Source organism: Athene noctua, chromosome 6, assembly GCF_965140245.1.
Source record: "Athene noctua chromosome 6, bAthNoc1.hap1.1, whole genome shotgun sequence".
NCBI classification, from domain to species: domain Eukaryota; kingdom Metazoa; phylum Chordata; class Aves; order Strigiformes; family Strigidae; genus Athene; species Athene noctua.
This window is the reverse complement of record NC_134042.1, coordinates 15,047,932-15,074,650: the sequence shown is the minus strand read 5'-3', so window position 1 is coordinate 15,074,650 and position 26,719 is coordinate 15,047,932. Positions and strand designations below refer to the sequence as shown.

The 26,719-nt window shown below is 49.8% G+C and overlaps 2 protein-coding genes across 9 annotated transcripts in view; one reads left to right on the top strand and one right to left on the bottom strand.

The window, feature by feature from the left end:
* Positions 1 to 74: 74 nt before the first annotated feature.
* On the bottom strand, positions 75 to 4,717 carry CCDC177 (coiled-coil domain containing 177). Of its 2 annotated transcripts, XR_012633858.1 has the most exons (3): positions 4,603 to 4,717; positions 1,413 to 3,956; positions 75 to 583 (listed from the first exon to the last, which is right to left on the bottom strand). XR_012633858.1 is itself a non-coding variant. In XM_074909681.1 (2 exons), the coding sequence occupies exon 2, from the start codon at positions 3,946 to 3,948 to the stop codon at positions 2,023 to 2,025; it is 1,926 nt and encodes a 641-aa protein (XP_074765782.1). In that variant the 5' UTR covers positions 3,949 to 3,956; positions 4,603 to 4,717; the 3' UTR covers positions 75 to 2,022. The 2 variants fall into 2 exon arrangements, 1 of the variants encoding a protein (XP_074765782.1); XM_074909681.1 differs by having other exon boundaries at positions 75 to 3,956.
* SUSD6 (sushi domain containing 6) overlaps positions 3,869 to 26,719 on the top strand; it is a 99,449-nt gene continuing 76,598 nt past the window's right edge. For 3 of the 7 annotated variants that reach the window (XM_074909693.1, XM_074909686.1, XM_074909687.1), the window contains exons 1-3: positions 3,869 to 3,980; positions 6,118 to 6,263; positions 25,688 to 25,774. The gene's annotated coding sequence lies outside the window, so the exon portion shown is untranslated. Of the gene's footprint in view, positions 3,981 to 6,117; positions 6,264 to 18,444; positions 18,524 to 18,554; positions 19,424 to 25,687; positions 25,775 to 26,719 lie in introns of those variants that run through there. The other 4 variants (XM_074909688.1, XM_074909691.1, XM_074909690.1 and 1 more) reach the window with 4 other exon arrangements.

Genomic DNA, 26,719 nt, shown 5'->3' with positions numbered 1-26,719 from the left:
AAGTCTCAGCAATCCCAAGAGTCTGACTCTGCTTCTGTTTATACCACTAGGAGCAAGCCCAGCCCCTGAGGACTTGCGTGGCGTTACACAGCGAGCCAATGACTGACAGAGCAAACATCGCTCAAGGTGCCCTAATTCCTACTTTCATGCTGCCTGCCCTCAGCAGCACCAATTGTACCGTGATTCAAAAAAGAGAAGTTCCATCAAAATTAAAAAATATCCCTGCTTGCTTCATTTTCAACACTGTTCAGATGATGTCTCCAGCCTTGCAGGGCACCAGGGTGTGCTTGGTCTACTGTTGTTGCTGTTCATTTAACACCTTCCTTAAAGCTTTCGAAGAGATTTTTGACCTGCTGTCACCTCCTGGGAAATACTGGTAAGCAATCTATGCATGCAGGACTGCATGTCTGTGCCATATGTCAACCTTCTTCTGGTTTTCCATTCTCTGTGTTGTATGTCAGAGACGTCCACAAGGAAATAAGATCGTGGCTGTTCTTACTGCTTCTCCCCCATGCTCCAGGTCCAATGCCTTCAGCACAGCAACCCAGCACGGTGACATGGATGATGGAGGAGAGAGCTGGCGCTGCCCAAAGCCAGAAAAAAACAGCAGAAAGTGCCTGTCTATGATGTGTGCTTGTAACTCCAACCCAACAGAGAGTAAACGTAGAAACCTGGAGCAGAACACTGTCTCACTTGAATGCTGTGCATGGGGCATAGGTAGGCTTTTCAGAGTTCCAGTGCATTAATGGCAAAAGGACTCAGTTCCCACCAAACGGTATTGAGTTAGAGTTATAAAAAAGCCATGATCCTCATCTAAGAGAATCTGTAATGTACCATATTGTGTGCATCTGCTCTTTCTTGTGCCCTATATAACAATACTGTTAGCACCAGTGGACAGATAAATGCTGCCCTGCTCAGTAGATGATGGTAAGAGCTGGGTGAACATTTCATTGTACGCAGCTCACAGAACTATGGAAAGGACCTCTGGAGGACACCTGGTCCAACCTCCTGCTCAAGGCGGGCCAAGTTGGATAAGGTTGCTGAGGGTCTCCTCGAGTTTTGAGAATTCCCGAGGATGACAATTTCTCTAAAGAAATCTGTTTGCAGATTTCCATTTACATGATCCACATGTGTCACAAAGGCCAGATTCTGCAGGTTCATTCATTTTTGTACCTTTAGGAACAAGTGGGTTGCATGGGTGCCTGTCATTTGTGGATTGCCCACAAATTTCTCTCCTTCTCCCCCTTCCTCCAAAAGAAAAGAAGAAATTGTACAGACGTTTGTAAGAGAAACTTTGAAAGAAGGAGGAGAGCTGAGGGTGCCTGGGAGGGGCAACAGCTGCAAAAAGCAAAAGTGAAATTGTGAGCGCTTCTAAGAGCTTCTGCCCAGTTCTGATCATAACGTCTACTTACATGGTGTTACGAAGCCTTGATCTGTGCCTTCTCTAGCTCAGTAGCAGCAGCTGGCGAGGGACGTATGGCATTCTGTACTCCAGCCCTCCTCACCTTCAGCATGGGAGTGCAGCAGCCTTGCAAATGCAGTCCCGTAACTTAAACCAAGCTGCCTGTCACTCAAGCCAGAATCAGCTGGGGTGGTTTTGGTTCTTAGTCAGTAGGCTCTAGTAGTCAGTAGTCTCTGTTGTCTACACTTCCAATCAAAAAGAGTGCAGCTGTGGTCAGCTCCGGTGTAGACAACTGACAAGTAATTCACAGGCTTCAAGCAGACTTCTGCAGCCCTCTCTGAGCAAATGCACGTGCTTGTGGGGTGGAGGACACAAAAACTCGCTTCCCCTCTGTAAAGATGACTGAAGTCAGTCCTTAAAACATGCCCAGAACAAAAACATATTTTAAACAGTATGTGAAATAGCTGCCACATTTTTGTGCGGTACCCTGCTCCCTCAAAATAAGAAATTAGGGTGGTTGTTGGTTGTTGCTGTTTTTCAAATATTAATGTGGAGGAGCTTTCTGATGCACTATGATGGACAACTGGTGATGTTTCCCCACTCATCCATGACGCGATCTTTCACTTCTTATTCAGGTGGGCATGCAGTTCTGCTTCCAAGGCCATTTTGTCAAAGGTGCGCGTGTTCGTCTCCTCCCGTACCTTTTCCCGGACGTGGAAGGATGCACGAGCAACAGATCTGGCATTTTCTAAGACTGTCTTTTTCTCCTTGAAGATTTGCTCACTCCTCTCCAGCTTCCTCTCTATAGAAAGGAGGATCTCCCTGCGCCGTAAGTCCTCGTACTGTTCCACCTTTTGCTTGTTCATCTTCTGCACTTTCTCCTTCTCCAGACGGCTCAAGACCACCTTGCGGGCTTTTTCTTGGACGACCTCTTCGGCCACCTGGGCAGCGTGCTGGAGCTTTCTCTCTGTCTCTCTAGCTAGGGCCTCCAAGTGCTCCTTCTGCTCTCTTTCCTTCTTTTCTGCTGCCAGTTTGGCTCTCTGGATCTGCATGTCTTCCCGCCTGGCCTTCTCCCGCAGCTCCTGGTTCCTTTTCTCCACTAGCTGCTCATAGTTCTCCTGAGCCTTTGTCAAACTCATCTCCAGGGAGGCCTTCAACATTTCCTTCTCTTCTGCCTCTTGCTTGGCCAGTTCCTTGAGCAAGGCTTCGTGCTTCAGCTTCTCTGCTTGGTTGAGCAGTTTCTTCTCCTTCTGCAGCTGCACCTCCTTCTTCAGCCTCTTCTGTGCGGCCGTGGTCAGCTTCTCTTGCAGGAGCTGCTCCTCTCGCTCCCGGTGCTCCTTCTTGCCCTCCTCCTTCACCTTCAGGTTGTGCTCTTGATGGAGCTTCTTCTGCTTGTCCTCCTGGACTGCCCTCTCCAGCCTCTCCCTCCGCAGCCGCTCCTGCTTCTCCGCTTGCTCCCGCCACCTCTCCTCGCACACCAGGCGCTGCCTCTGCTTCAGCAGGGCGGCTTCCTCCTGCTCCTGGCTCAGCCTCCCGCGACGCTTCTCCACCTGGCTCTCCCACATCCGCTGGCCCTGCAGAAGGGCCTTCTGCTTCTCCTTCTCCTCCTGCTCCTTCCGCCGCTCTGCCAGGCGCCGCTGGCTGTCCCACCGCAGGTGTGCCGCCTGCCGCTGCTCCCGCAGGAGGTTGGCCTCCTGGTGCTTGGCGATCATCAGCGCCGCGATCTTCTTGTCCCTCTCGGGCACCTCCGAGAGGCCCTTCTTCTTCTTCACCTCCCTGACGATCCTCTCCACCCTCTGGGCCGTCTGCGGCGAGTGGCTGAGGTCGCCCAGGCTGAAGCTGCGCCCCAGCAGGGCGCCGTTGGTGGCGGCGGCTGCCCCCCGGCCCCGGCCGCCCGCCTTGCCCCCGCGCTCCCGCAGGCTCTCCCCGCTGTAGGAGGACGAGGCCCCCGACTCGGAGGAGGTCTTGCCCCAGCTGCCCTCCCGGCGCTTCTGCAGCGAGTCCAGGGAGTGGCTCTTGGCCTTGGCACCGGCCGAGGCCGCGGCCTTGCCCCCGCCATAGCCGCGGGGCACGGCGGTGGCGGCGGCGGCAGCCCGGGGTGCGACGCGGGCGGCGGGCGAGGGCGGCAGGCTGCCGAGGGGGGCGAGGATCCGCCTCTTCTCCTCCCGGATGATCCTCTCCCGCTCCTCCCGGCACTGCTGCAGCTTGCGGCGGCGCTCCCGCTCGTAGGCCTCGTAGAGGCCGGCGGCCACCCGCATGGAGCGGCCGGGGGCCTCCCGCAGCAGCTCCCCCAGCGCCCGCGGCAGCAGCTCCACCGGCCGCACGGCGCAGCGGGCACAGGCCTCCAGCGACCGCGGGCTGGTCAGCACGTACCGGCTGCCCTCCGCCGCCGCGCAGTCGAAGTTGTAGAGGTCCAGGTGCAGCAGCGGCGACTGCTCCCCCGGGCGGGCCGGCTCTGCCCCTGCCCCTGCCCCTGCCCCCGCCGCCGCCGCCCCCCCGGGCGCCGGGCAGGGCTGCGGGGGAGGCTCAGCCGGCGGCTCCACCATGGCTCGGCCTGCAAGGGAGAGAGCGGCGGCAGGTGAGCTGGGCCGGGGGGCAACGGACACGACACCCCTTTTGTCTTCCCGGGAAGGCGCCAGGGCAGGGCGGGCAGGAGGAGACGGAGAGGGGTGGTGGGTCTGCACCGGGGTTGCAGCCGGGGCGTGTTTGTGGAGGGGGGGGGGGGGGGGGGGGGGGGCAGGTCGCGTGGGGTGTTTGGGGGGGGGGCAGGATCTGGTGGAGGGAGTGCCTGGGGCGGGGTTGTTTTGGGGCGGGGGGATTTGTTTGGGCGGTCGGGCGGGTGGGTGTGCCCGGGCAAGGGGCGGGGGTGCGATGGGGGAGTCGTCAGGGTGCGTGGGGACGTCTGGGGTGACGGGGGCGTTTGGGGTGACGGGGGGCGCCTTTGGGCAGCGGGCGCAGGCTCGTTTGGCAACGGACGGGGGTGCTGGGGGTGCACGGCATGTGTCTGGGGCAGCGGCGGGGGAGTTCGGGGGGCGGGGGGGGTGGTCGGGCTCCGATCGAGGATGCCGGCGGTGTACCGGGCTTGGCGGAGCGGCGGACGGGGGTGTCTGGGCTGGGAACGAGGATGGGGGTGTACGGGGGTGTCAGGCAGGGCTGGATGCGGGACGGGGAGCTCCCCCCCAGCCCCCCGCGGCACTCACCGGGCGGGCGCGGCGGGCAGCCCCGCGCTTTGTCTCAGTGCCGGCAGCCTCGGGGATCAGGCGGGCGGCGGCGGCGGCTCCTCCATGGCACCCCGGGCCCCGCGCGGCGCCCCCACCTCCGGGCCGGCGGCGGGCACGGCGGCCGCCCGCAGGCTGCGCTGCCCCGCGCGGGGGGCGGGCGGAGGCGGGCGCGGGGGGAACCCGCCCCGCAGCCCCGCGGCGGGGCCGGGCCGGGCCGGGGGCAGCGCTGCCAACTGGCGGGGGGACCCGCCCCCCGCCCCCCCCACCGAGAGGGGCCGGGCCGGGCGCTGCTGCGGCGGGAGCGGCGCCGGGGCGGGCTCGGGCGGTGGGCACCCGGCAGCCCTGTGCGCGCATCCCTGTGTCTGCAGCCCTGCAGCCCTGTATCCGCATCCCTGCATCCCTGTGTGCACGTCCCTGCATCCCTGTGTGCGCATCCCGCAATCCCTGTGTGCGCATCCCTGCAATTCCTGTGTGCACGTCCCTGTATCCACATCTCTCAGTCCCTGCGTGCCCATCCCCGTGTGCTCATCCTGAGTCTGCATCCCTGTGTGCTCAACCCCACATCCCTGTATCTGCACCCCTCCATCCCTGTGTGTGCATCCCTGTGTGTGCCTGTGTCTGCATCCCTCCATCCCTGTGTGCTGATCCCTCCATCCCTGTGTCCGCATCCCTCTATCACTGTGGGTGCATCCCTGCACTCCCGCGTGCCCATCCCTCCATACCTGTGTGCCCATCCCTTCACCCTTTTGTCTGCATCCCTGCGTGCCCATCCCTGCATCCCTGTGCCCTTCCATGCACTTGCCTCTCCGTGCACACATCCTTCCCTGCAGACTTTACCCACATGAGCAGCACTGCCAGGGTTGTGCCCCTTATTTTGCACTGTGCCTGCACACAAACAAGCCCGTCTGTATTTACAATTAATATAAGCAAGGATAAAAGGGGTATAAGAAGGAGGAGGGGATGCTAACCCAGTTTTACAGATGGCAAACTGAGCCACAGGGAGATGAAGGTGCCTGCCTTGGGCCACCTAGGGAATTCGTGCCAGAGCCGGAAAGGAAAGGCACAGCTCTCAAATTTCAGTTCAAAGCAGTTTCCATCTGTGAAACCCTATTCCCTTTACTGCTAATGCAAGCTATTGCTGCTGCAGGGATATGTCAGGGCTGACAAGTGGGGATCTAGAGGGATGTTGTAGGTACTACAGTACACCTTTTCAGGTACCCACTTTGAACATGCTGGTTGCAGTTCCCTTGATAGATCCCCCATTTCTACAGGGATCCTGGGCTCAGCAGCCTCAGTGGGGTTGAGGAATGCTCTGCTCTAGAAATACCGTTCAGCAAAAAGGGGATCATTGCTGGTTGTGGAGCTGCAGAGCATCTGTGCCACACAGTGGAGCAAATGATTTTGTCAGGCAGAGGACAGTAGTAGCAAATGCACCTTTAGCCACTGTGTTACAACTTCAGGGCTTTTCAGCAATTTCTCGTTTAACTTCTACAGGTTCAGCTTTATCTGCTTTTCTTTAATAAAGAAGGATATGGCACTCTTCAAAGGACTTCCAGGATGGCCCAGGACAAGGATACAGAGCAGCATAAGGACCCAGGAAAGGCCTAGCGAGTCCTTGGGGGAAAGCTGAAGAGCTGCAGGTTGGTTGTGGTTTCATCTTGTACAGACAGAGATTGAATCGTGCTCATGCCTGCACTGATGAATGCACACAGTAGTGATGCATCCACAGTGAGTGGGCAGACTCCACCAATAAACCATATTGACTAATCTGATCTCATTCATTCATCATCATCATAGTCTGCAGGGGACGGTTATAAAGCTTGGTAATTAGTTATGTGAAAAATCCTCAGGCCAGGGAACAGCGCCCTGCTCTCTGAAGAGCCCAGCTTACTGGCTGATGGGGCTAACCGTTAATACTAGCTGTAGCACCATAGCTGTCAAGCCATGGCTGTGTTCCCTCCTCATGATAAATATTAAGCTGGTAAGTGTATATGCCAGATAAGGTGTGGGCTTGTCAGGGCTTTTGGCAGGTTGCTGTTTCAGCCTCCAGTGGGGCTGTATTTGGGCCTTGATCTTTCAGGTTTCCTTGTGGATCTGTATGAGTCCCATAAGTGGTCTCTCAAATACTATTGGAAGGGAATTTATTGGGAGACTTTAGAAGCAGCTGGATATGAGTTTAGGAGACATTAACACACACTATCCAAACATGGAATCATAGCCCTACCTCATCAAGACAAAAGGAGATTTGGGATGGGGCAGGAGGAGATCTCTGGAGGAGTTGAAGAGTATCACTGCTAGTGAGTCATTTTTCCCGCACGCAATTATAAAACCTAATTCTCCGTTGGCTAGAAATATCTAGAAATCTATGCACTCAGGCAGAGCAGTACTATAAGGTTACGCTCCTGCTTTAATAAACATTTCCCTTCTTTGCATTGCAAGAGATGCAGGGTAGTGGAAAATTTGGACTACAGATTGTGGGGATGGAAATATTTGTATCACTTCAACAAGTTCTTCTGTATGCTCTTCATTGCGTATGTATTAATTGCTTTCTTCCCATCCAGCTTTAAAACTGCTCGTACCTGGCTTCTTCCCTGCTCTCCTCATGAGAGCTATTTCACAACCCGCTAGAGCTCATTGGTAAAATGTTATTAGTTACTTTCAGCTTCGTTTTTTCCGCTTTTTGTTTTATCTTCTGTAGTAATTAATCTGCCCTCCCTCCTGCTCTGGTTTATGCCTTACAAATGTTTGTAAACTGTTTCCATATCTCCTCAGAGCCAAGGAAAACATACTGTCATTGCAAATCAATCCCCTGTAGTTGCACAATGAGCTATCTCCTTTCTTCTGACCTCCCATTGTGTCAGGCTTTCCCAGTAGCTGCTGCCCTCAACTGAGCAGTGGGCTCCTGCCCAGCACTTACCTTTGTGCTGCCTGGCCCAGGGTAGCTGTGTGCACAGTCCTGGTGCCTGTGCATTGCCTTCCTCCTCTCTAATATCTCCTCATGGCCCTTTCTCTAATTTGCCAGCTCTCCTAAGGTTTGCTCAACACAGTTTGACTTTTCAGAACTTTTTCCATCTCTGCCCTGGGGAATGTTAGTTGGTGAATTATTTTCTCCTTGCTAAGTAGCTTTTGTTTTCCACGTTGAATGCTGTCTCCATCTAATTTGTGATTTCTACTCTCGTGCTGTGTTTACACTGTTGTTGGGAGGACCCTGACCTGGCTACTGTGTAGCTGCTCCAGCTGTCAGGCTACTCACTCCTGTTTAGACTCCTGGTTTTGTACCAGAATATTCCTGCTCCTTCCCGAGCCCTGGGGATAGGGAGAAGGTGACAGCCTTGGGGAGAGGAGAAAAAGGTGTCCTGTGACAGAGAATCACAGAATCACAGAATCAGTTAGGGTAGAAAAGACCTTGAAGATCACCTAGTCCAACCATTAACCTAACATTGACAGTTCCCAACTGCACGGTATCCCTAAGCGCTATGTCAACAGTTTTTAGGCTACAGGCTGCTGATATCTCCCAGACACAGCGTCCTCTTTCCGGCTGCAGATGGAGCACAGGCACCCAGTGCCTTCTCGAGGAGCAGGAGGATGAGCGTGTCCCTTCTTTTCCTGGAGGCAGCTCTTGCACCCCTCCCAGCCACAGCAGAGCCTCTCCAGCACAGTCTTCTGTCAGCTGGATGGTTTAAGTACTATTTTAAAACTTTAATGAGGCACTCAGTCTAAAGCCTTGCTGATCCCATCCCCATGATACCCTTGGTCCCTTCCCTCTAAAAAGCCCCTTGACAGATGCCACAGTCCTTTGTTTACAGTTAAGTAAGTTTGCAGCCCCTCCACCTGAGTTACTTCAGAGCCCACTCTGAGCTAATGCTGAACATAAAGTCCCATGAGACTTTACATGCTGAGCTTGCCTGGTAGCCAAGGACTGAAACACAGCATGCCATGACATCGGAATAACAACCTGATGAAAAACAAAGTCCTCCTCCTGCATTGGCTCCTTTTACACACTCCTGTGCTTTGCCTTTGACTTTTGTCATGCTCTGCTTCTGCTCTGCCTGCAGCCCTGGCACAGCCTGCCTTACCCTTCTTCTGTGGGCAGCAGGATGGGTGTTTGTTTTCCTTCTGCTGCTGCTACAAACTCCCTGCCTGGGAGATTCAGGAAGAGCCTCCCTCCTCCCCTGGATCACAGGCGCTTTTCTGCATCCCCTTGCCAGGCTGCTCCAGTGAGCACAAAGCGGCCTGAGAGACTTCAAAGTAATTGCCCAAAGCTAAGGCACTGTCCCCACTGTTCACAGCCCAGAGACTCTGCTTAATGTTGGGCATGGAAGTGGGCCTCAGCCACTTCACATGAGTCTTTAGAGAAATGGAGCTTATGGCTGGGGCAGATGCACAGAGCAGGGAAGCAGAGAAGAAGCACTGGGGTGTGAGGAGGTAGCTGGAGATGGCAACATATGGCAAGGGGCAATGCAGAGGGCTACTGCCAGAAGGAAAACATTTGGCAGTCACTGGAGACAGACTTGTACTACATCCTTCAGTCTAATTTAAAGTCGGAGTCTAAGGCCAGCATATGAACTGTGCTGACAGTGAGTTGTTATTAGTGTTCACCTTGCTGGGTGACACTATGGTGTGTACTGTTTGGTGTCTCACCAAAAACACCTGGTCCTCAGTAACAAAAGGGTTTCTTTGGTCCCTGGCTGACAGTATCTCCAGACAGTTGGTGCTCTCTGTATCAAGGACTGGCAGCAGTGTTGCTGCATGGATGTTTTCTTGGGGTCATGCTGAACAGCTTTGTGCAATTTTGGCACATCTGCAGTAGTCTTTGTATTTGGGTAAACCTATGCAGTTACCAGGTCTGTCTGAAAAGAATATGGTGGGCTGGCAGAGAAAATTTTGAAAGTGAAGGAGAAAACCTTGTCAGTGCATATTTCCATGGAAACAAGTATAGATGTGAGAGTAGGTTTTATTTCCTTTTGGGGATACTCTGTTGTCAGTGCTTATTTCTGGAGAAATCAGAATCCGAGATGCGGCTGCTGAACCTCATGAACTCGGTTCTCCTGGTCGGGCTTGGCTTCTTACAGAGAGCTCATGGGTTGTGAGGGAGTTATGGAGCCCTTGCACATGGTGAACCATGGAGGATAGATTTGGCCCCAGGGTCATAGAGCAAACTTAAGATGAGGTAAACAAATACATAAATCACTCAGAAATTGGGATGAGGACATCTTTTGTTATAGGAGAGGTCAGAGTACACTGTTGGAGTGATCTGTGCAGGACTACAGACTATGTTTCCGTGAGCTACTTATCCATATACAAATAGTGCAGTGACCCAGAATCATCTCTAATAAGCAAGTGCCTTTGAGTGTAAACTCAACAGGAAGATTACATGCTAATGCTGGTTACATTTTTCAGGCTGAAGCTGAAATGCAATTACATTACATTCATTTACTTGAAAACTGTTGGTTTTGAGCAAATGATCAGTCTTGCATGCCGCTTCAGTTTCCAAGCCGCGCTATTTATTCTAGCACAGCCTGGAAATCACAACGTGAAGCTATTGGAGAACAGTGGGAAATATGACATTGCTGGTGATGCTCTTCAGGGGGAGTAAAATGCAAACAGAATAAACTATTAGATTAAGACTGGAGATTTAAAATTATTTCAGTTTTAACTAATCTGAGTTGTTTATTAGCTGAATAGTAAGAGATTCTTTCTCTTCCTGTATGATTTCTACCTTGATCATGTCATGGATTTTATCAGTTCGTTATTTTTAGGAGAACTGAAAAAATCTCACATCACTCCTTCTTCCCCTATCAGAAACCACACCAAAACATAGTTTCCAGGGGATAGTGTTTAATGTTCCAGTCTAAATATAAGCTACTTTTGAATTCCTAGGTTGTACTTGCTCTTGCCTGATGGTGCTGTGCCAAGGAGCTTGTAGGCAGGAGGAAGAGATTCGCTGTTTGCTTCTGCTCTCATCAGGGAGTGAAGCGCAGCAGGGAGCATGAGAAAGGGGTCAGGAGTTGGGGAGCTGGACCCTTCTTCACTGCGTTAGCTGTACACCCATGTGCATGGAGTGTAAAAGGGGTATACTGGGGGCTTTGTACTCAGCCTGCATTGACGTACATTATGGCCTGAGTAGAAAGGCAAAGAAACGTTAAGGCTATGATGCCTGCCTCCCAAATTCAGGAGAACTGAAAGACAAATATCACAGTCGTGGAAGCAGAGCGATCACACATGAGCAGAGTCGCATCATGCACCCACATTATGCCAGCAACATGGTCGTCCAGGGCTGAGTTGTCCCTGCTGTTTTAACACTAACAATAACCTGAGCTACTGAGTCTGCCTTGACTACAGCCAAACCCCCTTATGAATAATTCTGCTTAATTACAGATGAATGTCTGCAGCTGAAGCCTCATAATGATACTCATATATGATAGGATACTCGTAATGATAGGATTACATTTAAATTCCTCAAAATTATACCTATATCTGTATGTTTAGACTTCGGAGAGGATAAACTCTATTATTCTTCTACAGCATGAGCTGGGTTTCCTAATTCCTTAGGCATCAGCAAGCATCTGTCCTAAAACCCAGAGGCCGTACCAGTTCCAGTGTAGTTCAATCCCATCATCTGAATCCCATGTCATCAAAACCTCCCTGGGAAGGGAAACTGTTCTACCTGAAGGGCAAGAGACTGCAACTGGAGTCAGTGCCAAACAGATTTTTCTTTCCCGTTGGGCTGATATCTGGGAATAAAGCCAGCTGGAAGGAAATCTTCCTAACGCCGATCATATTTGCAATCAGTTTTTATAGCAGATGTTGCCTCAGAAGATATGAAAGTCAGCAGACAGTAGTTTTAATATGCAGCTTTGCAGCTTGAAAAGGGCCAAGTTTTTATAGAAAGGAAAGAGTTGTGGTTAATGGAGTTAAATCCAGTTGGCAGCCAGTCACAAGTGGTGTCCCCCGGGGCTCAGTTTTGGGGCCACTCCTGTTTAACATCTTTATTGATCATCTAGACGAGGGGATCGAGTGCATCCTCAGTCAGTTTGCAGATGACACCAAGTTGGGTGGGAGTGTTGATGTGCTCGAGGGTAGGGAGGCTCTGCAGAGAGACCTGGACAGGCTGGAGCCATGGGCTGAGGCCAACTGGAGGAGTTTCCATAAGGCCAAATGCCGGGGGCTGCCCTTGGGCCACAACAACCCCCAGCAGCGCTACAGGCTTGGGGAGGAGTGGCTGGAGAGCTGCCAGTCAGAGAGGGACCTGGGGGTGCTGACTGACAGCCGGCTGAACAGGAGCCAGCAGTGTGCCCAGGGGGCCAAGAAGGCCAATGGCATCCTGGCTTGTGTCAGCAATAGCGTGGCCAGCAGGGACAGGGAAGGGATCTCACCTCTGTACTTGGCACTGGTGAGGCCGCCCCTCGATTCCTGTGTTCAGTTTTGGGCACCTCACTACAAAAAGGCCATTGAATGACTCGAGCGTGTCCAGAGAAGGGCAACGGAGCTGGTGCAGGGTCTGGAGCACAGGTCATGCGAGGAGCGGCTGAGGGAACTGGGGGTGTTTAGTCTGGAGAAGAGGAGGCTGAGGGGAGACCTCATCGCCCTCTACAGCTCCCTGAAAGGAGGGTGCAGAGAGCTGGGGATGAGTCTCTTGAACCAAGTAACAAGGGATAGGACAAGAGGGAATGGCCTCAAGTTGCACCAGGGAAGGTTTAGACTGGATATCAGGAAGTATTTATTTCCAGAAGGGGTTGTTGGGTGTTGGAATGGGCTGCCCAGGGAGGTGGTGGAGTCCCCATCCCTGGAGGTGTTTAAGAGTCGGGTCGACACAGCGCTGAGGGATATGGTGGAGTTGGGAACTGTCAATGTCAGGTTAATGGTTGGACTGGATGATCCTCAAGGTCTTTTCCAACATTGATGATTCTGTGGATTCTGTGAAAGAAAATGAAGATTTACTGTTTCCTTGAGGTATACAGAGTCACTGTATGTAGCCAAACAGTGCAAAATTGTGTGGAAGGAGCAGGCGGGAATGCAAGAAGTTAACAAATGTCCTCTAACAAAAACCTACTGTGTAATAAAAAGACTTTTATAGCTACTCTTGATTTTGAAGAATAAGTCAAGAGATGCCTGACTTTCTTAACTTAATTTTCAAAATTGGCAATAAAGGGAGAAGCTGAGAGTAAATTGGGCTGCTTTTCACAGAAGATCATGGAACATGGAGTTCTTGCTGGAAAGGAAGAGGATTGAGGACAATAGGTGTTAGGAACAAGTTCAGTTCTTTCCTTTGTCACTTTTTTACCTAAATAAATGCTATGACTGGGTATCTTTGGGATCTGGGCCTCCCTCTTCCATCCGTGAGGAATAATAGCACCTTCCCTAAGCGGTGCATAGCCAATGTGATAATGAAGCCATATATGTATTAGATAAATTTGGCAGCGGGAGGATGTCAAGATGCTTGGAAGGTAATTTAAATTAATCATAGGATTTTACAGTGAAGTAGATCTTGTCCTTCAGCCTCTTTGAAATACAGTCCCTCAGATAAGCAAGAGTGGGTCCCCTGTACCTCTTTATTGTAGCAGACAGGCAATGATACAGATATTATATCACTGAACAGATACTAAAGGGGGCAGGATGCATATTTTCATATAACAGTTTTGTAGAATTGGTCTTTCATATATATGTGTATGTAGGTCAGATTCTGCGGTTTCTCTGCTTACGTTAACAGTCTCACTGGACTCAGTCATTTGGGTTTTGTTGTACCTTTTTTTCCTCTAACTGTCATGCTCTTTAGCACAGTGTGGGGATGAGATTCATGAGGAGGTGCTGAACTAGCTGGTCCAGGTCCACGGCACTGCAGAGCACCACGGTGAGATACCATCACACTGCGGCACTGTGTCCAGGTGAAGTGTTCTGCTAGGATTTGGGTGCGATTCTCTTGGACGTGGGGTAGGTGCTGATTGCAGGGTGGCTCTGAGCTACCCACATGAAGTGAATGCTAAGAAGGCCAATGTGATCTTCTGGTTTATTGGGCAAAGTGTCTCTCGTAGAGATGAGGCAGTACACCACCAGTCTGTGAAGTACCGAGGAGACCCTGTCCAGAATGCCGCATGTCATTACAGCGTTAGGAAATCCTGCAGGCAGGACTCTGGGGTTAAGAAAGATTAAATGAAGTTCGAGACAGCAGGGCTGGTTAGGGTGATCACCAAATCAGTAAATTAGCCTTAGGACAGTACACTAAAAGCACTTCGATTGTTGAGCCTGTAAAATGAAATTTGAGGCAGGATGTGGCAGACCTTTAAAAATACGTAAGGGACCAGGCAACTTGCTCAGTCAGAGCCTTTCATATATCCTGCATTTTGCTGTACTAACCCAGGGGCATGTCACAGTCAACCTCAGAAAAGCAGGTTTAGAAGAAACCACTCCTCTGAAAACCAGGGTGGTTTGGTTGTTGACTTCAACATGAGCAAGACCTACAGGAAACTCCCATTTCCTTGCTCTGAACATTTAGCCCCTTAAGTGAAGTGGAATTAATACTATTGTGCTGTGTGGCTTGAATCTAGCACAACTGGAGCAGAAGTCAATTTGCTGTATTTGAAAGAAAATTAATTAAGGCCTCGTTTGTTTCCCTCAGAGAGAAAAGCTCTGGGTAGTTTCCAGGAGATTTTTTTTTTTTTTCAGAGCTTCTTTGGTATGGGCCTATATGTACAGAACAAATGTACAGCTTCAAGCCCCAAATCCGAATAAGCTCTAGGCTGTGAGCTGGGTCTTCTGGCTCCCATGACAGAGTGACAGCCCCAGTGGCTGCTCCACAACTGCGTGCTGCATTTCAAGTCACAGAAAGGAAAATCATCTCAGCGCAGTGAATATTGGCGGTACTCCAAGAAGGGAAATGTCATGGCAGGGATGATGCTTGTAGCCTTGTTTAGCCTCACCTGTCCTTCAGCAGCAGCCTATGAACTGCACAGAGGGAGGGCTAAAGGGATTTACTGTTGAGGGGCTCAGCATCATTCTCTCGGCCTCTGGAGTGCCCCAGCAAGGTAAGGAGGTGGCTAGTGTGCCAAGATTTCTGGTTTACTGTTGTTTTCCCCATGTTGCTTCAGTAGTCTTTTGGAGATGAGCTTCTCTATTTACATCTATTCTGAATATTAATAGATGAGTAATGCCCTGCTAAACATGAAGAATGTGCGTGGGTTCCAGCGTATGATCCTGGAAGTATAACTGAGGGCTGGCAGAACAGGAGATGTGTGCAGAAGGAATTGGCAGAAAACAAAGCAAAACAGGAAAGTTAAACTATACAGGAGGCTAGTGGGCTGTAGGGATTTCAGGAGCATTTAAACACTGATTTACTGCTGCACAAATCCCACTTCAAAGAAGTTGCCAATGAATAGGTCACGTAGGTGTTATCGACAAGAAGGCAAAGGAGCAAGAGCGTGTGTGGCTGTCGTGTATGCCCAAGTGAGAGATGCCATTTGCTAGAATCATGCCTGGCATGCTGCCGTCTCCGCGGAACAAAAGGCACTCCTGGTGTGATGCCAGCTACCTGCTTTCCCTCTGGAATCTGGACATGGGGGGGTTGATGGAAGCAGCCAAAGGTGAATAGCTCTCCTGCATCTTAATAGTAAGAGTTTCAGAGCTGGCTCACTAAGGGGAAAAGGGAGGGAGCCTGCTGAAGCCAAAACATCTTTGGTGACTGAGCTGGGTGCTGAAGGGTGTCTGTAGCAGCTTGTTCTTGGAGTGAAGCTGTCTGAGTCTCTCGGCTTGCTGGCTGGCCAGCTCTGCAGAGGAGGGAGCAAATGGCACAGAGCAGGTACAGCACTCCCTCCTTGTCTGCAGGAGCACACAGAGCTGGAGAGGAGGTCGTCACACAGGATGGTAACGTTACCGGGGCCCATGGGCCAGGATGGGTTGTGTCACAGCCTGAGGTAACGCTGTCTCTTAGGCTATTTTTTCTCCTGTGATAGTGCTTAGACTGTCGTGAGACCTTTTCCCGCTGAGCACTACCATCAGGAATCATATTTTATCTGTGGTTTCTCTCTCAGAAGTGAAATTAACTTGAAATTGGGGTCATGTTAGGTATGTGGTGCCCAGACAGACACTGGTAACCTGTGAAGTCCATCATGGCATGGAAGGGAGGGGCAGGTGTGTGTGTGAGAGTGAAAGGTACCATTTGTTTTCATGAGGATGTGAAGGGCTTTCAGCAGTTTGAAGGAGAGGATAAGAACTTCATGGCTGCAATCAAAAGATGTTTCTTTTATCTGAATAATCCAGTGTTAAGTCTGGATCTGGAGGGCAGCAGCTGTCCCTGTCCCCGGGGTCTGTCAAGGTTTGCAGAACAGCATGCATGCATTTGCTGCGCTAGGAGAGGTGCTTTGTATCACTGTAAAATGGGCTTCTCCAGCGTGGCCTCCCCCACCACCCCACTGCCACAGGTCTGCGAAAGGGACCGGGGCAAAACGCGGTGTGGGGTGCCCCACTGCCCCCACATATGGGCTGCCCTTTTCCCCTGGCCCCCTGCCAGAGAGTCGCAGCCTGACCAAATGTCCGTCGGCATCTCTGCCAGTTAGGAGCATAAGATTCGTGTGATAGTAATACTCCTGTGGAATAAAAGCAACATCCATGACCACTGGATGAGAAATTGTTTAATCAGATGGGGCTGCACAAAATAAGCGTGCTTTGAACTTTCAGTGAAGTTTGCCAGCTTTCATGCTTTAAAATTTTTGCTACCCAAAAAGAAATGTTTCAATTAATTATTTCTATTAAAGCAACCTGAAATCCTCTGAACATCAGGAAAATTGTGCCAAAATACCTGGGTTGAGACGGTAAGCTTTTCACCTGGGGGAGGAGGCACTCTGGTGGTTGCATCTACTGATCTTCCTTTACTGACACATGTAATAAAGGGAAAATACTTCACCTCCCTGTTCATAAGCTGGAGCCCCAAAAGAACAGAACCAGCAGGTCACAGGCACTGGGCTGTGAAGAGGGAAGTACCTGTTTGGGGGGCAGTTGGTGCCATTTACTTCCTCTGAAGCATTGGCTGTTGGCTAATGCTGGAAACAGGGTATTGGATTAGATCAGTGGTCTGATGCAGTATGGCAAATCCAGTGTAAAAGGCATTAGTTAATTATGTGCAATACTTTGGACATATAAGATAGTATGTAAATGCTGATTTCTGTGATTCCACGATAAACAAAAAACCAAGCACAGTCACATTAGTGTATGTGAGGCCCCAAAGGAGCAGCACAGTGTTTTTTATTATGGCTTGATGCAGTTATAAAGAGAAATATGTGTGAATGAGAATTAAGGAAACAATGTATAGAATCATAGAAATTAAAAAGAACGTCTGAATATTTAAAAACTTTAACTGGTTGAACCCAAGAATGTGAACCAGCCCCCGGTGAGAGGTCATTTTAGTGAGAGTTTGCCAGTTGCACCTTTCTGTGTGCATTAACGCCAGGAGCAGAGGGAGCAGCGCGGCAGCCTCCTCACAGCTCTTTTCTTTCAGAGGTGTGTTTCTGAACTTTTCTTCCAGGTCCGGGAGAGCTGCACCAACGGGTCAAACCCAGGCAAAATACAAAGGTGGCAGGGACAGAGTGAAAATATTGGCCTGCATCCAAGATTTCACAAAAAGAGCAGCTGTGTGAATCGGCAGGTTTGTGTGCAGCTCTAGCTCCCACTCTCTTCCTTCCTGCCTTCAGGCAGTTTGCTGGATGACCATGTAGTTTTTTCCTGCTTTTTGGTTTTGAAGTGCTTACAAGGGGAGTATTTATAGGGGATGTTTTGTCATGTACCGTATTCATCTCCCACATCTGATCAAGTGACAGTAAGCCATTCCGATAGCCTATTATGGGCTTTTATTCTGAATGATCACTGTGCTGTTGCAGAAAATAGGAAAAAGTTTACTCCACCTTTCCTGTAGAGCTACGTATTCTTCCCCTCATATATAAGAGGGAGAACAGCTCGCTGTCCATAGTGAAATGTGAATAACGTAGCAGATGTACAGAAGGTAAGTGTTAATTCGAGGAAGAGAAAGGAATGCAAAGAGATCCTTCTTGATTGCTTGTGTGCACTGCTGGATACTGAAGTGTCTTGGGAGAGGCGGTAAATCGCAGAGGAAGAGAGACGAGGCGGCGGGAGCGGTGCAGAACTTCCCCTACACCTGCGCGCCCCCGAGCCCGGTGAGCGCGCTCCGCTCCTCCAGCAACGGCTCAGCCTCGGACCCTCCAGCCGCAGGGCCGGGCTGGCGGACGGGCCTCTGCTGCAAGAGCAGCTGCTGAGGGGGCTCGGCACGGCCGCTCTGCTGAACTCACCCGACGTGCCGGTGGCCGGGCCTCTCCCTCCCCGCCGCCTCAGAGCCGAGGCCGCCGTGGCCCCCGGCCGCGCGGTGAGCCCTCGGCCTGCGAAGAGGGGGCTGAAGGCGCCAGGGAACCGCTTGGATTTTGCAGCGAGCGCCACGTGTCCGTGCGGAGGGGGGCTGCGCCGCTCCCGACAGCTCCCGCTTGCCGTGGGGCCGCCCCTGGTTTCGCTACGGCTCGTAAACCGAGAGGCGGCAGCGGCCGCCGAACCGGCCCGGGAACTCGGCCCGCGGCCCCCGCCCCGCCCGCCGCGGCGCCCTGCGGCGCCCCCCACCGGCCGCGCCGCGCCCCCCCCGCCCGCGGCGGCCGCGCGGCCCCTTTAAGGCTCGCCCCGCCCCGCCCCGCGTGCCCCGGCCGGCGGGGCGGGGCGGGGCCTGGCGGGCGGCGGCGGCCGGGGCGTTGGGCGGGCGAGACGCCGGGGCGGCCGGGGCGTGCGGCCGCCGACCTTCAGCCCCAGCGCTGCGGCACCGCCGCCCCGCCGCCCCTCCGCACCGCACGGCGCCGCGCCGCGCCGCCCGGCCAGGCGCCGGCCTCGCCCAGCCACCCGCCGCCGAGCCCGCCCGGTGAGCCGCCGCCCGGGGAGGGAGGGAGGGAGTGCAGCCCGCTCCGGGAGCTGTGCCGCTGAGGGGGCCGCCCGGGCCTGGCCGGGGGCAGCGGCTTGGCTCCGGCGGGGCCGGGAGCCGGGCCTGCCGCTGCCGGCGGGCGGAGGAGCTGCCGCCTACCTGCGCCGGAGCGCGGGTGTCGGCGGGGGCGGGCGGAGGCGGAAGGTCTCGGTGGCGCTTTCCCGGGCGTGGGGCGGAGCGGGCCCCGCGGGGAGGGACGGAGGGAGGAAGAGGGAGACCCGCCTGGCCGCCGGCCCCGCACGCCTGGCCGGGGGGGCTGCGGCGGGAGCCGCTTCCCAGGCCGGGGGGGGTCGGCGCGGGGCTTCCCGGCCGGGCCCGTTACGTAACGTCACCTGTGGTACCTGCGTGTCCCTCGCGTCACGGCAGCGGGCGGGCGGTGTCACGGCGGAGTTCGGCTTTCTCCGAGGTCTGCGAAGTGCGTGTTCAGGCTTGTGGATCCTTCTTGGTGTGCGATGAGCCTCTGGGATTTAAAAACCCCGAGAGTAACAGCCGAGAAGTGTTCGTTTCTCTCCTCCGGTTTCCCTCTGGCGTAGAGCTGGTGGGCGTGGGGAGACACACGGGGTGCAGCGCGGTGTCCGAGGTGAAGGTGTTGGTGAAGGCACTGCTGCAGGAGATTTAATGTGAGAAACTTGAGTCCGTCAGGGCTTCATCTTTGCTTTCTTATTTCTGGTGCCTTAACAGTGCGTAGAGGTCAGGGCTTCCCGAGCAGCTGCCTTTACGCGTGTGCAGTGCTGAGGCTGAGCCTGTCCTTGTGCTTAACAAACCGATCGTAAATCCCCGGGAGCACCTGGAACTCGATAGCCACGCTGGGCTCTCGAGGACTAAAAAGCAGTAACTGTTGTAAGTATCCCTAAAATGGAGTAAAAGATGAAAGATAAAAAAATACCATCGTAAATAGTTCTTTTTTCCAGTACGTTAATGTAAACAGTGATACTTTTTTTCATCTTTCTAGTGTTGTTTTAAACAGATTAATGCAAATACAGTCGCTTCAAGTGGGCTTATTCCCAAGGGGGTTACATTATTGTTGGGAATGGATTTGCTCTCAGCGTAGTTCCAGTAACACAGATTTTGTTGGGTGGAAGGAGGTGAGAGGAAGCAAACGTATAAATTAAAAATATCCTGAAGTCTTTTTTGGAACGGTTGAGAGCTAAACTGAGCTGATGGGCAGAGAGGGTTTTGCACTTGCCTGGTTGCGCTTCCTAGTGGCTTTTTGTGTGTGTGCCCATAAATGCTATTATGTAATGGTGCTTCTCTTGGCAGGAGTCTATTGTCACCGTAATTCCTGAGGTTTCTGGAGCAATGCAGCTTGTTCAGGAGAGTCGAAGTCAGAACAATGGGAAGAAAAGTTCTTAAGAGGAGGATTTAACCTCTTTAATTTTTCATGCAGTAGGACTAAACTCAAGACATCTGGATCTTTTCCAGAACATTTTTACTGTCCTCTGTTGTTCAGCTTGTCTTTCTCTTCTCCTAGGCTGCACTACAGATAACAGGCACCAGCTCGCTGCTTGCACCCTGTGTCAGAGCTGGGAAGATATGCTGCCTCTCTCCTTTAATGATAATAATTTTTATATTTCTCTTTTGTATGTTTTCCCTCTGAAGCAATATAGTTATTTTCAGAGAACTGTTGCTTAGAAAAAAAATACTTGAGATAATGGGGAAAGGGGATTCTCCCCAGTCTTCGTGTCTAGTTACAACTTGTCTGTATACATCAAAGGGAGGCAAAACGCCTAAGCAGAGAGAATTTGCGTATTGAATGCCAGCGTTCTAAGGATCAGTGCTTTTGTGTCTGCAGTTTATCGTGGATTTCATCCACTGCCTCCTCTTCAGGTGTCTGTCATAAATTTTGCAAGTCTGCCTCCTTTTCTTTTTGTGCCACACTTTTTGGGGATTATATTTCTGTGTAGAGAGAATAGTTCTTTCTAGTATTGTAATGTGCTGGCCAGTTGTGACACTGGCAGTTTTACTGATCATACTTCTATCTTTTTTATAGATTGCATGTTGTTTCTGGTAGTGATTCTGTGAGCAAAACTTGGAGAAGTTTTTTTTTCTTGTGTAGAGTTTTATCTGTGCTCTTAAACTGACTTGTCCTGTTACATAAATGAGTTTTATGGACCACTAGAGAAGAGACTACTGTCTGAATGTAGGAAGATATGTTTCCTTAAGGGGGCCACTGGGGTGAAGGATGTGCCTGGAAGACCTGCAACCTAATCTAACTAGCTTTTAGAGTCAAAGATGACTGTTTCCACTTTGTGGTGTTGCAGCTCATTGTAGAGCAGAGTAGCACATGACAAGGGAGCCATAACCTCTGCTTGGAGAAGTGGTTGTCAAAACCCAGGTGCCCTCATGTTCCTACTTTAAAGGGGTTTTTTTGCATATGCAGATGATTCAGTGAAGTCTGGGTCTGGGAAAGTACTGACCTTAGGCTGAAATTTCCCCACCACAGCATTTCCGTAGCAGACACCTTCTCTTGGCTTGTCATGCAGTTGACCACCTGTGGTCTTTGAGGAGGGCCTTGAGTTGCTTGGTGCACCATGTCTCTGCTGAAACAGTTCCCAGACAGTTATCAGCAGAGTTTATATTTAGTGCAGCACGTGAAGGTGGACTGAAATGGCTGTTTGAGCTCACAAGCTGCCTGGGGAGTCAGTGAGCAATGGTTACTGAAGTCACTAAATGTGTGTCCTGCCTGTAGCACCGTGATTTTGATGGGATTAGTTCTGTCCTGTGATCATGGTTGTTTTCAGCTGTTTTATTCCTGCCTGAGAATTGTTTTAGCTCTCAGTGAGAGCAGCCTGCAGTGGTCTTAACCTCAGCTCCTCAGCTGTGCAACGTCTTAGCTGCAGACCTAGGTTTCTGCGTCTGTGGCTGTTCCTGTTGCATCACTTCTGCTTTTTATCAGTTTACTTGCTCTCACCACAGCCATCTACTGCTGTACCACCCAAATATGTGTCTTGCTCTTCCTGCTTTCATGAGAAAACAGATGTGTTCTGATGGCTTGTGTCAGTGCAGGAAGGTTTGACGCTGCACCCAGCATCTGTATCAGGTCACTGCTCTCTTTTTTTTTTTAAGTTGCATCTCTTCTTGCTAACCTGAGTTCCTCCCAGAGCAGCCTGTTGCTTGCTGGTACTTGCATGAAAGGTCGGTAGCGTTTCCTGGTCTGGTTCTGTTGTGCACTCTGCCTGGTACCAGAGCTCCCCGTAGCTCCTTGTCGGCTGCTAGAACCAGCTGATCCCAGCTGATCAGGCTTAGGTGGGAGAGAGGTGATCTTTCACTGGCAAGGCTGGGCCTGCTTGCCTGAAAGATGGGGGAGAGGGGTGAGAGACAGCAGGGATTGAATTCTGCTTTAGGAGTATGTAAATGGAAACACTAAGGCGTTTCCTAGAACAGGAAAAGGGAAAACTTAACCCATATGTAGCGAAGATTCTTGCTCTTAATGTGGTATTGGTTATAGTAGATTCCTTTTGCCAGAAATACAGTAGTCTAATTATGTTTATCTTGTTGTCATGACAAGTGTCATGTCTTTAGAAATGCCATTCTATACCTTTCATCTCTGTTATGAAGCTATTCTGGGTGCAAAAGAAATTACTTCAGATGTAACAATTTAACCCCCAGCACACAGAGTAGTAGTTGGGGACAAGTAGATGACTTCTGTGAAGCCCTCTGTCTTTGCAAGGCCTTCTGGCTTTGCTGTTCTGTAGTTATGCAGACAGTATTTTCCTTGACTCTGACTCTGCTAGCAGGCTCCTTTGAGCAGCTGCAAAAATTGATTTTAAGTTTAGCCAGTGGAAATGCTTCCTATAAGTTTCAGGAAGGGGGCTTTTGTGTGTAGCAAGAAATATTTTCAGCTGCCACTTGTGTGCGGTTTGTTTTGTTACTGAGTAGTGGCAGCTAGTGTGCTCTTACAGGAAGCTTAGTATTCTGGCATGGTTTATTTTGTGATGTAGTCTGCAAACAGGGTGTTTTCAGACTGAGCCTAGCGATGCTAATAAGAGACCAGTGGAAGCTGGACTGTTGTTTACTTGCGTATTTATTAATTTTAAACTGGTGATATTTTTGTGTGATAATTCAAGACCGTTTATTGAGGAAGCTCACACTGTCAAAAGAGCTGCAGGACATGAAGTTAGAGGTTATAAACCGCCTACCTCTTTCCCACTGCTTCAGTTGTCCCCTTTCCCCAGCTCCTGGCTTTCTCTATCTGTGTGTTGAACGACAGGCAGGCTCCCAAAGCGACGTGTGAACTGAGAAACTTTTCCACAGCACAAAGGATTGATGTGTCTCATGTCGATCTGGTGATTCCTCGAGGGGAACTGCTATCCTGGCAACCAGCCCACCCAGCAGTAAATTTGCTTCCTGATATTAGTGAGTGTTAAGTGGAATGGGTTAGTCATCACCTCTGCATCAGTAACATTGCAGGCAAGGTGAAGTACAGCTTTTGGAGCTGGTAGAGGAGGATAAAGGGAAACGGGCTTCTGGAAGCACTTTTATGTGGAGAATGAAACACTTCATCGTATTTGTGCAGACTAGAATGGCTTTCAGTCCACTAGTGTAAACTCACTTGCCATACGAGTGACTTCCTTGCTAGGCTGAAATGTGCACCATTTTAATGTCATGCCTCAGAAGTGGACCAGTTTCAGTGCTCTGTGTCTCTGTCCCTTAGCTTACACTTTAAAAGTTCCAGAAGCATTTTGAAAACTTTAAAGCTCTTTGCATTTTCCCTCAACTCATTTTCTGCCTGGTTTGTAATTAAATGTTGCTGTGGTTTGCTGCTGTTCCTGTTTTTTTGGTTTTTTTGTTTTTTTTTTTTTCCCCCTGCGTTGGTTTAATACGGTTTTGTAGTAAAAGGGGTGGGAATTGAAAGAATATCTGATCAAAACCAATTTGCATCTTGTTTGGGAATGAAGATAGATCAGCTGTGTTTGGAGTACTGGATCTCTTTCTGCAGGACTCTTAAGGGAGCATAAGTTTTAAGAAGGAAATCCTGTTGCTACATCAGTATTGTTAAACCAAACAAAAACCCCTCAAACCCAACAACACCCTCCCAAACCCCCAATTTCTGTCAGAAAGCTTGAGAATGATGTTCTTATGCTGTATAAAAATACAGATCTTTCAATAGCTAAATTTGCAACTTGATTTTCAACAGTATAGTTGTTAAAAGCAGCTTGCTTTGAAAGGAGCTATAGTTGGTATGTGTAGTTTTAAATATATAGTTTAGTGAAATGCTTGAATGTCTCTGACCTATTTAAGATGTTTGGGTATTTTTTTCTTGGTAAATAACTTCTGGAAAGCCTTCAAGGAGTAGATATTGAAGCAGCTCACAGTAATGCAATTATATTGTGGGATGTGCCAGAATCTCCTTCGGGTATTGGTGCCCATTTGTGTCAATTGCTCTCATAGGGCATTTTATTTGTTAGACCTAGTAAGGTGCTCTAATGTTAATTAAAACCCCTTTAAATGAGGGCCAGGGTGGGGGGAAAAGACTCATACTGGGTTGCTCTATAATGAGCCAAAAGGCTAAAGAAAGCTGATGTGCGGTGAAGAAGACTTAACAGTAATTTATCATTCTCTGCTGTGTGGGGTTTCATTTAAACTAAGACGGAAGCTGCCCCCAAAATAGCCTGTATAGGTGTATATATATCCTTTGGTGTCTGTACACACCTGAGGAGAATCCTTCTGTGCCAAAACACCGACCTGGAAGGGTGATTGACATCTCTGCTTTTCAAGAGAAGTGTCAGAATTGCAGAGCATTGCTCAGAGGGTATGAAATCTTCACTTTTCCATCTGCCACCACATATGCCACTGGCGACCCAGTGGCCATGTGTTGGATCATTCTGAAAGCTTTAAACCCAGCTCCTCTCCCAGGGCCCCTCACTCCTTTTTAAAGTCTAAAAAGGGTATGCTGCTTGCTTCAGGAGGCAGGTTCCTGGTTTCCCCTTAGGAAAATCTAGTAGTACGTCTTTATAAAACTAAAGCATTATTGCAGAGCTGTGTGATCTTGAAATGCTGCAAACTAGTTCTGTGATGTGCAGCAAAAATATGCTGGAGACTCGTTGCAGGCTTTGCCTTGGCTTTGTGAGCAGAGACTATAAAACCATACAAGCCTACTAACAGAGATCCGTTAAAAAACACTTCATGGGTATAGAGAACCGGGTGGGTTATATGATCGGGGTTGTGACTTTTGGTAAGTGCATGATTATTTAAGTTGAGTGACAGAGATGAAGAGGAGTTTGCTGCGTTTACTTTTAATTTCATTAGCTGTGAGAACTGCCATCTCAAGTCTGTTTCTGGTTTGCTGTCTTGCAGGGCTTGCACACTTCTGAGACTCAAAAAGCTGACACTTAAATATGACAATGAAATGTTTAACAACAAAAGAGATCTTTAAGCAGACTAGACAAAAATTCCTTTCAGCTGCACGGCTTTTGCTTTCACTTTTGGATGACCAGCTTGCCCAGTTGTCATTTGGTTGCTGTGCTTTTTGAAGTGGAGAAGGTTACCTTATTAATAGACATCTTTCTAAATCTTGGAATTTTTAGTACTAATGCTGAATAAAAAGGGGGGGGGATAAGAGACAATAAAACATACCTGTGATTTTTGGCACCATAGGAATAAATATATTTTTTTCCTGTGCTTGTTTGGGAAGTTTGCAGTACTTGTTATCGCTGGATTTTTATTTGTAGAAATGCATATGTGTTTCTGATGGCTGGACTTGCAGTTATAATCTGTGTATTTCAGGTAACTTCTCAGAAGCTTCTGTCCCATTGAAAAAAAAAAAAAAACCAAACCAACCTAAAACCAAAGCTTGAGTGCTGCTGAAAAAAGTTTTCAGTAACACTCTGCTATGCTGGAAAGTGTGATCTGTTCTTATACTCAGAATGTGTGAGGGTAGTTTTGAATATTATTTATTTTTGAGTGACTTGTGCAGTAGATCTCAAACCCAGATCTGAATTTTGCAAGTAATGTCTGTACCTGAAGTGTAACTGTGTGCCTGCGTTCTAAATACATAATAGAGCTGCTTTTATGCCTCAGCCTTCTGGCTCTTTTATGTGACAGAGTGCCATTCTTATTCCCCATGTACTCACAGCTAATACTTACTTTTTTGTGCATTCCTAGGTGTGTGAATCAACCTATCGTCACTGCATCATCACTTTAATCATACTAACTTGACAACCATTGTATGCCAGCTTGTGTCAACACCAGGTAAGATGAAAGCTAATGCCATTACTTTATTTCTTCTGACTCTTCGCTTTTTAAATCTGTAGTTTGCCCACATGCCATGACTCTTCTGTAGACTAAAGTCAAAATGTGCTGCCTTCCATGTTCTCTTCCTGCAGTGAGACAGCCACTTACTGTTGGCATTACTTCCTGTTCCGAAAGCTAGCATTCTAAAATGTTCTTGGGTCTCACTCCTTTGTAGCCATGCCTTAGTCTTTTTCTTGACACCTCTGTTAACCTGTTTTTTGTGGTGTTCAGATACCACAAGCTGGTTTTCTTTCTTGTATTCTTCTCGCTTCCTTACCACTCCGTGGTTTTGCTGTAGAAGCTGTTGAACTGCCTTCCAGAGTTACGCATGCATTATAAGCCACCTATACTGTCTGACCTTTTCTCTTGAACAGAAAATTAGTTTTCATTTGATTTTTTTTTTCCATACTTGCTCCCAAATATTACCTTTGAAAACCTAAAGGATCTCACTTGTGTATTTTATGTTTTAATAGTAAGAAACTACCTGGATATGTCTTCCAGAGAACTAAACATAAAGCTGTTTTTTGGACCTCACCCTTTTATCCCCCTTCAGAGAGGGGATGTAGATTGGGCGGGGGGGAGAGGAAATCCCTCTAATGCTTTCAACAAGGTTATTATCCAGTGCTCTAGGGGAGTCCTAGTGCTGACAAACTAATGTGAGCCTTTGGTGGGATGGTAATCAGAATAGGGATAATTCCTTTGACTACGCCCTCTTCCCCTCAGATCCCTCTAGCAGTGATAAGGCATTAAGCTCCTTTGCTACCATTCTTCTTGCTGTGCTGGCCTGTTGTCCTTGTTTCCTGCAACTGCTAGTGCAGAGGTGTGAGTTCTGAGGGGGTCTCATTAGGAATGCTCCTTTAAATCTTTTGAGATTTTTGGGTGCTCCTCAGTTAAAAAGATATC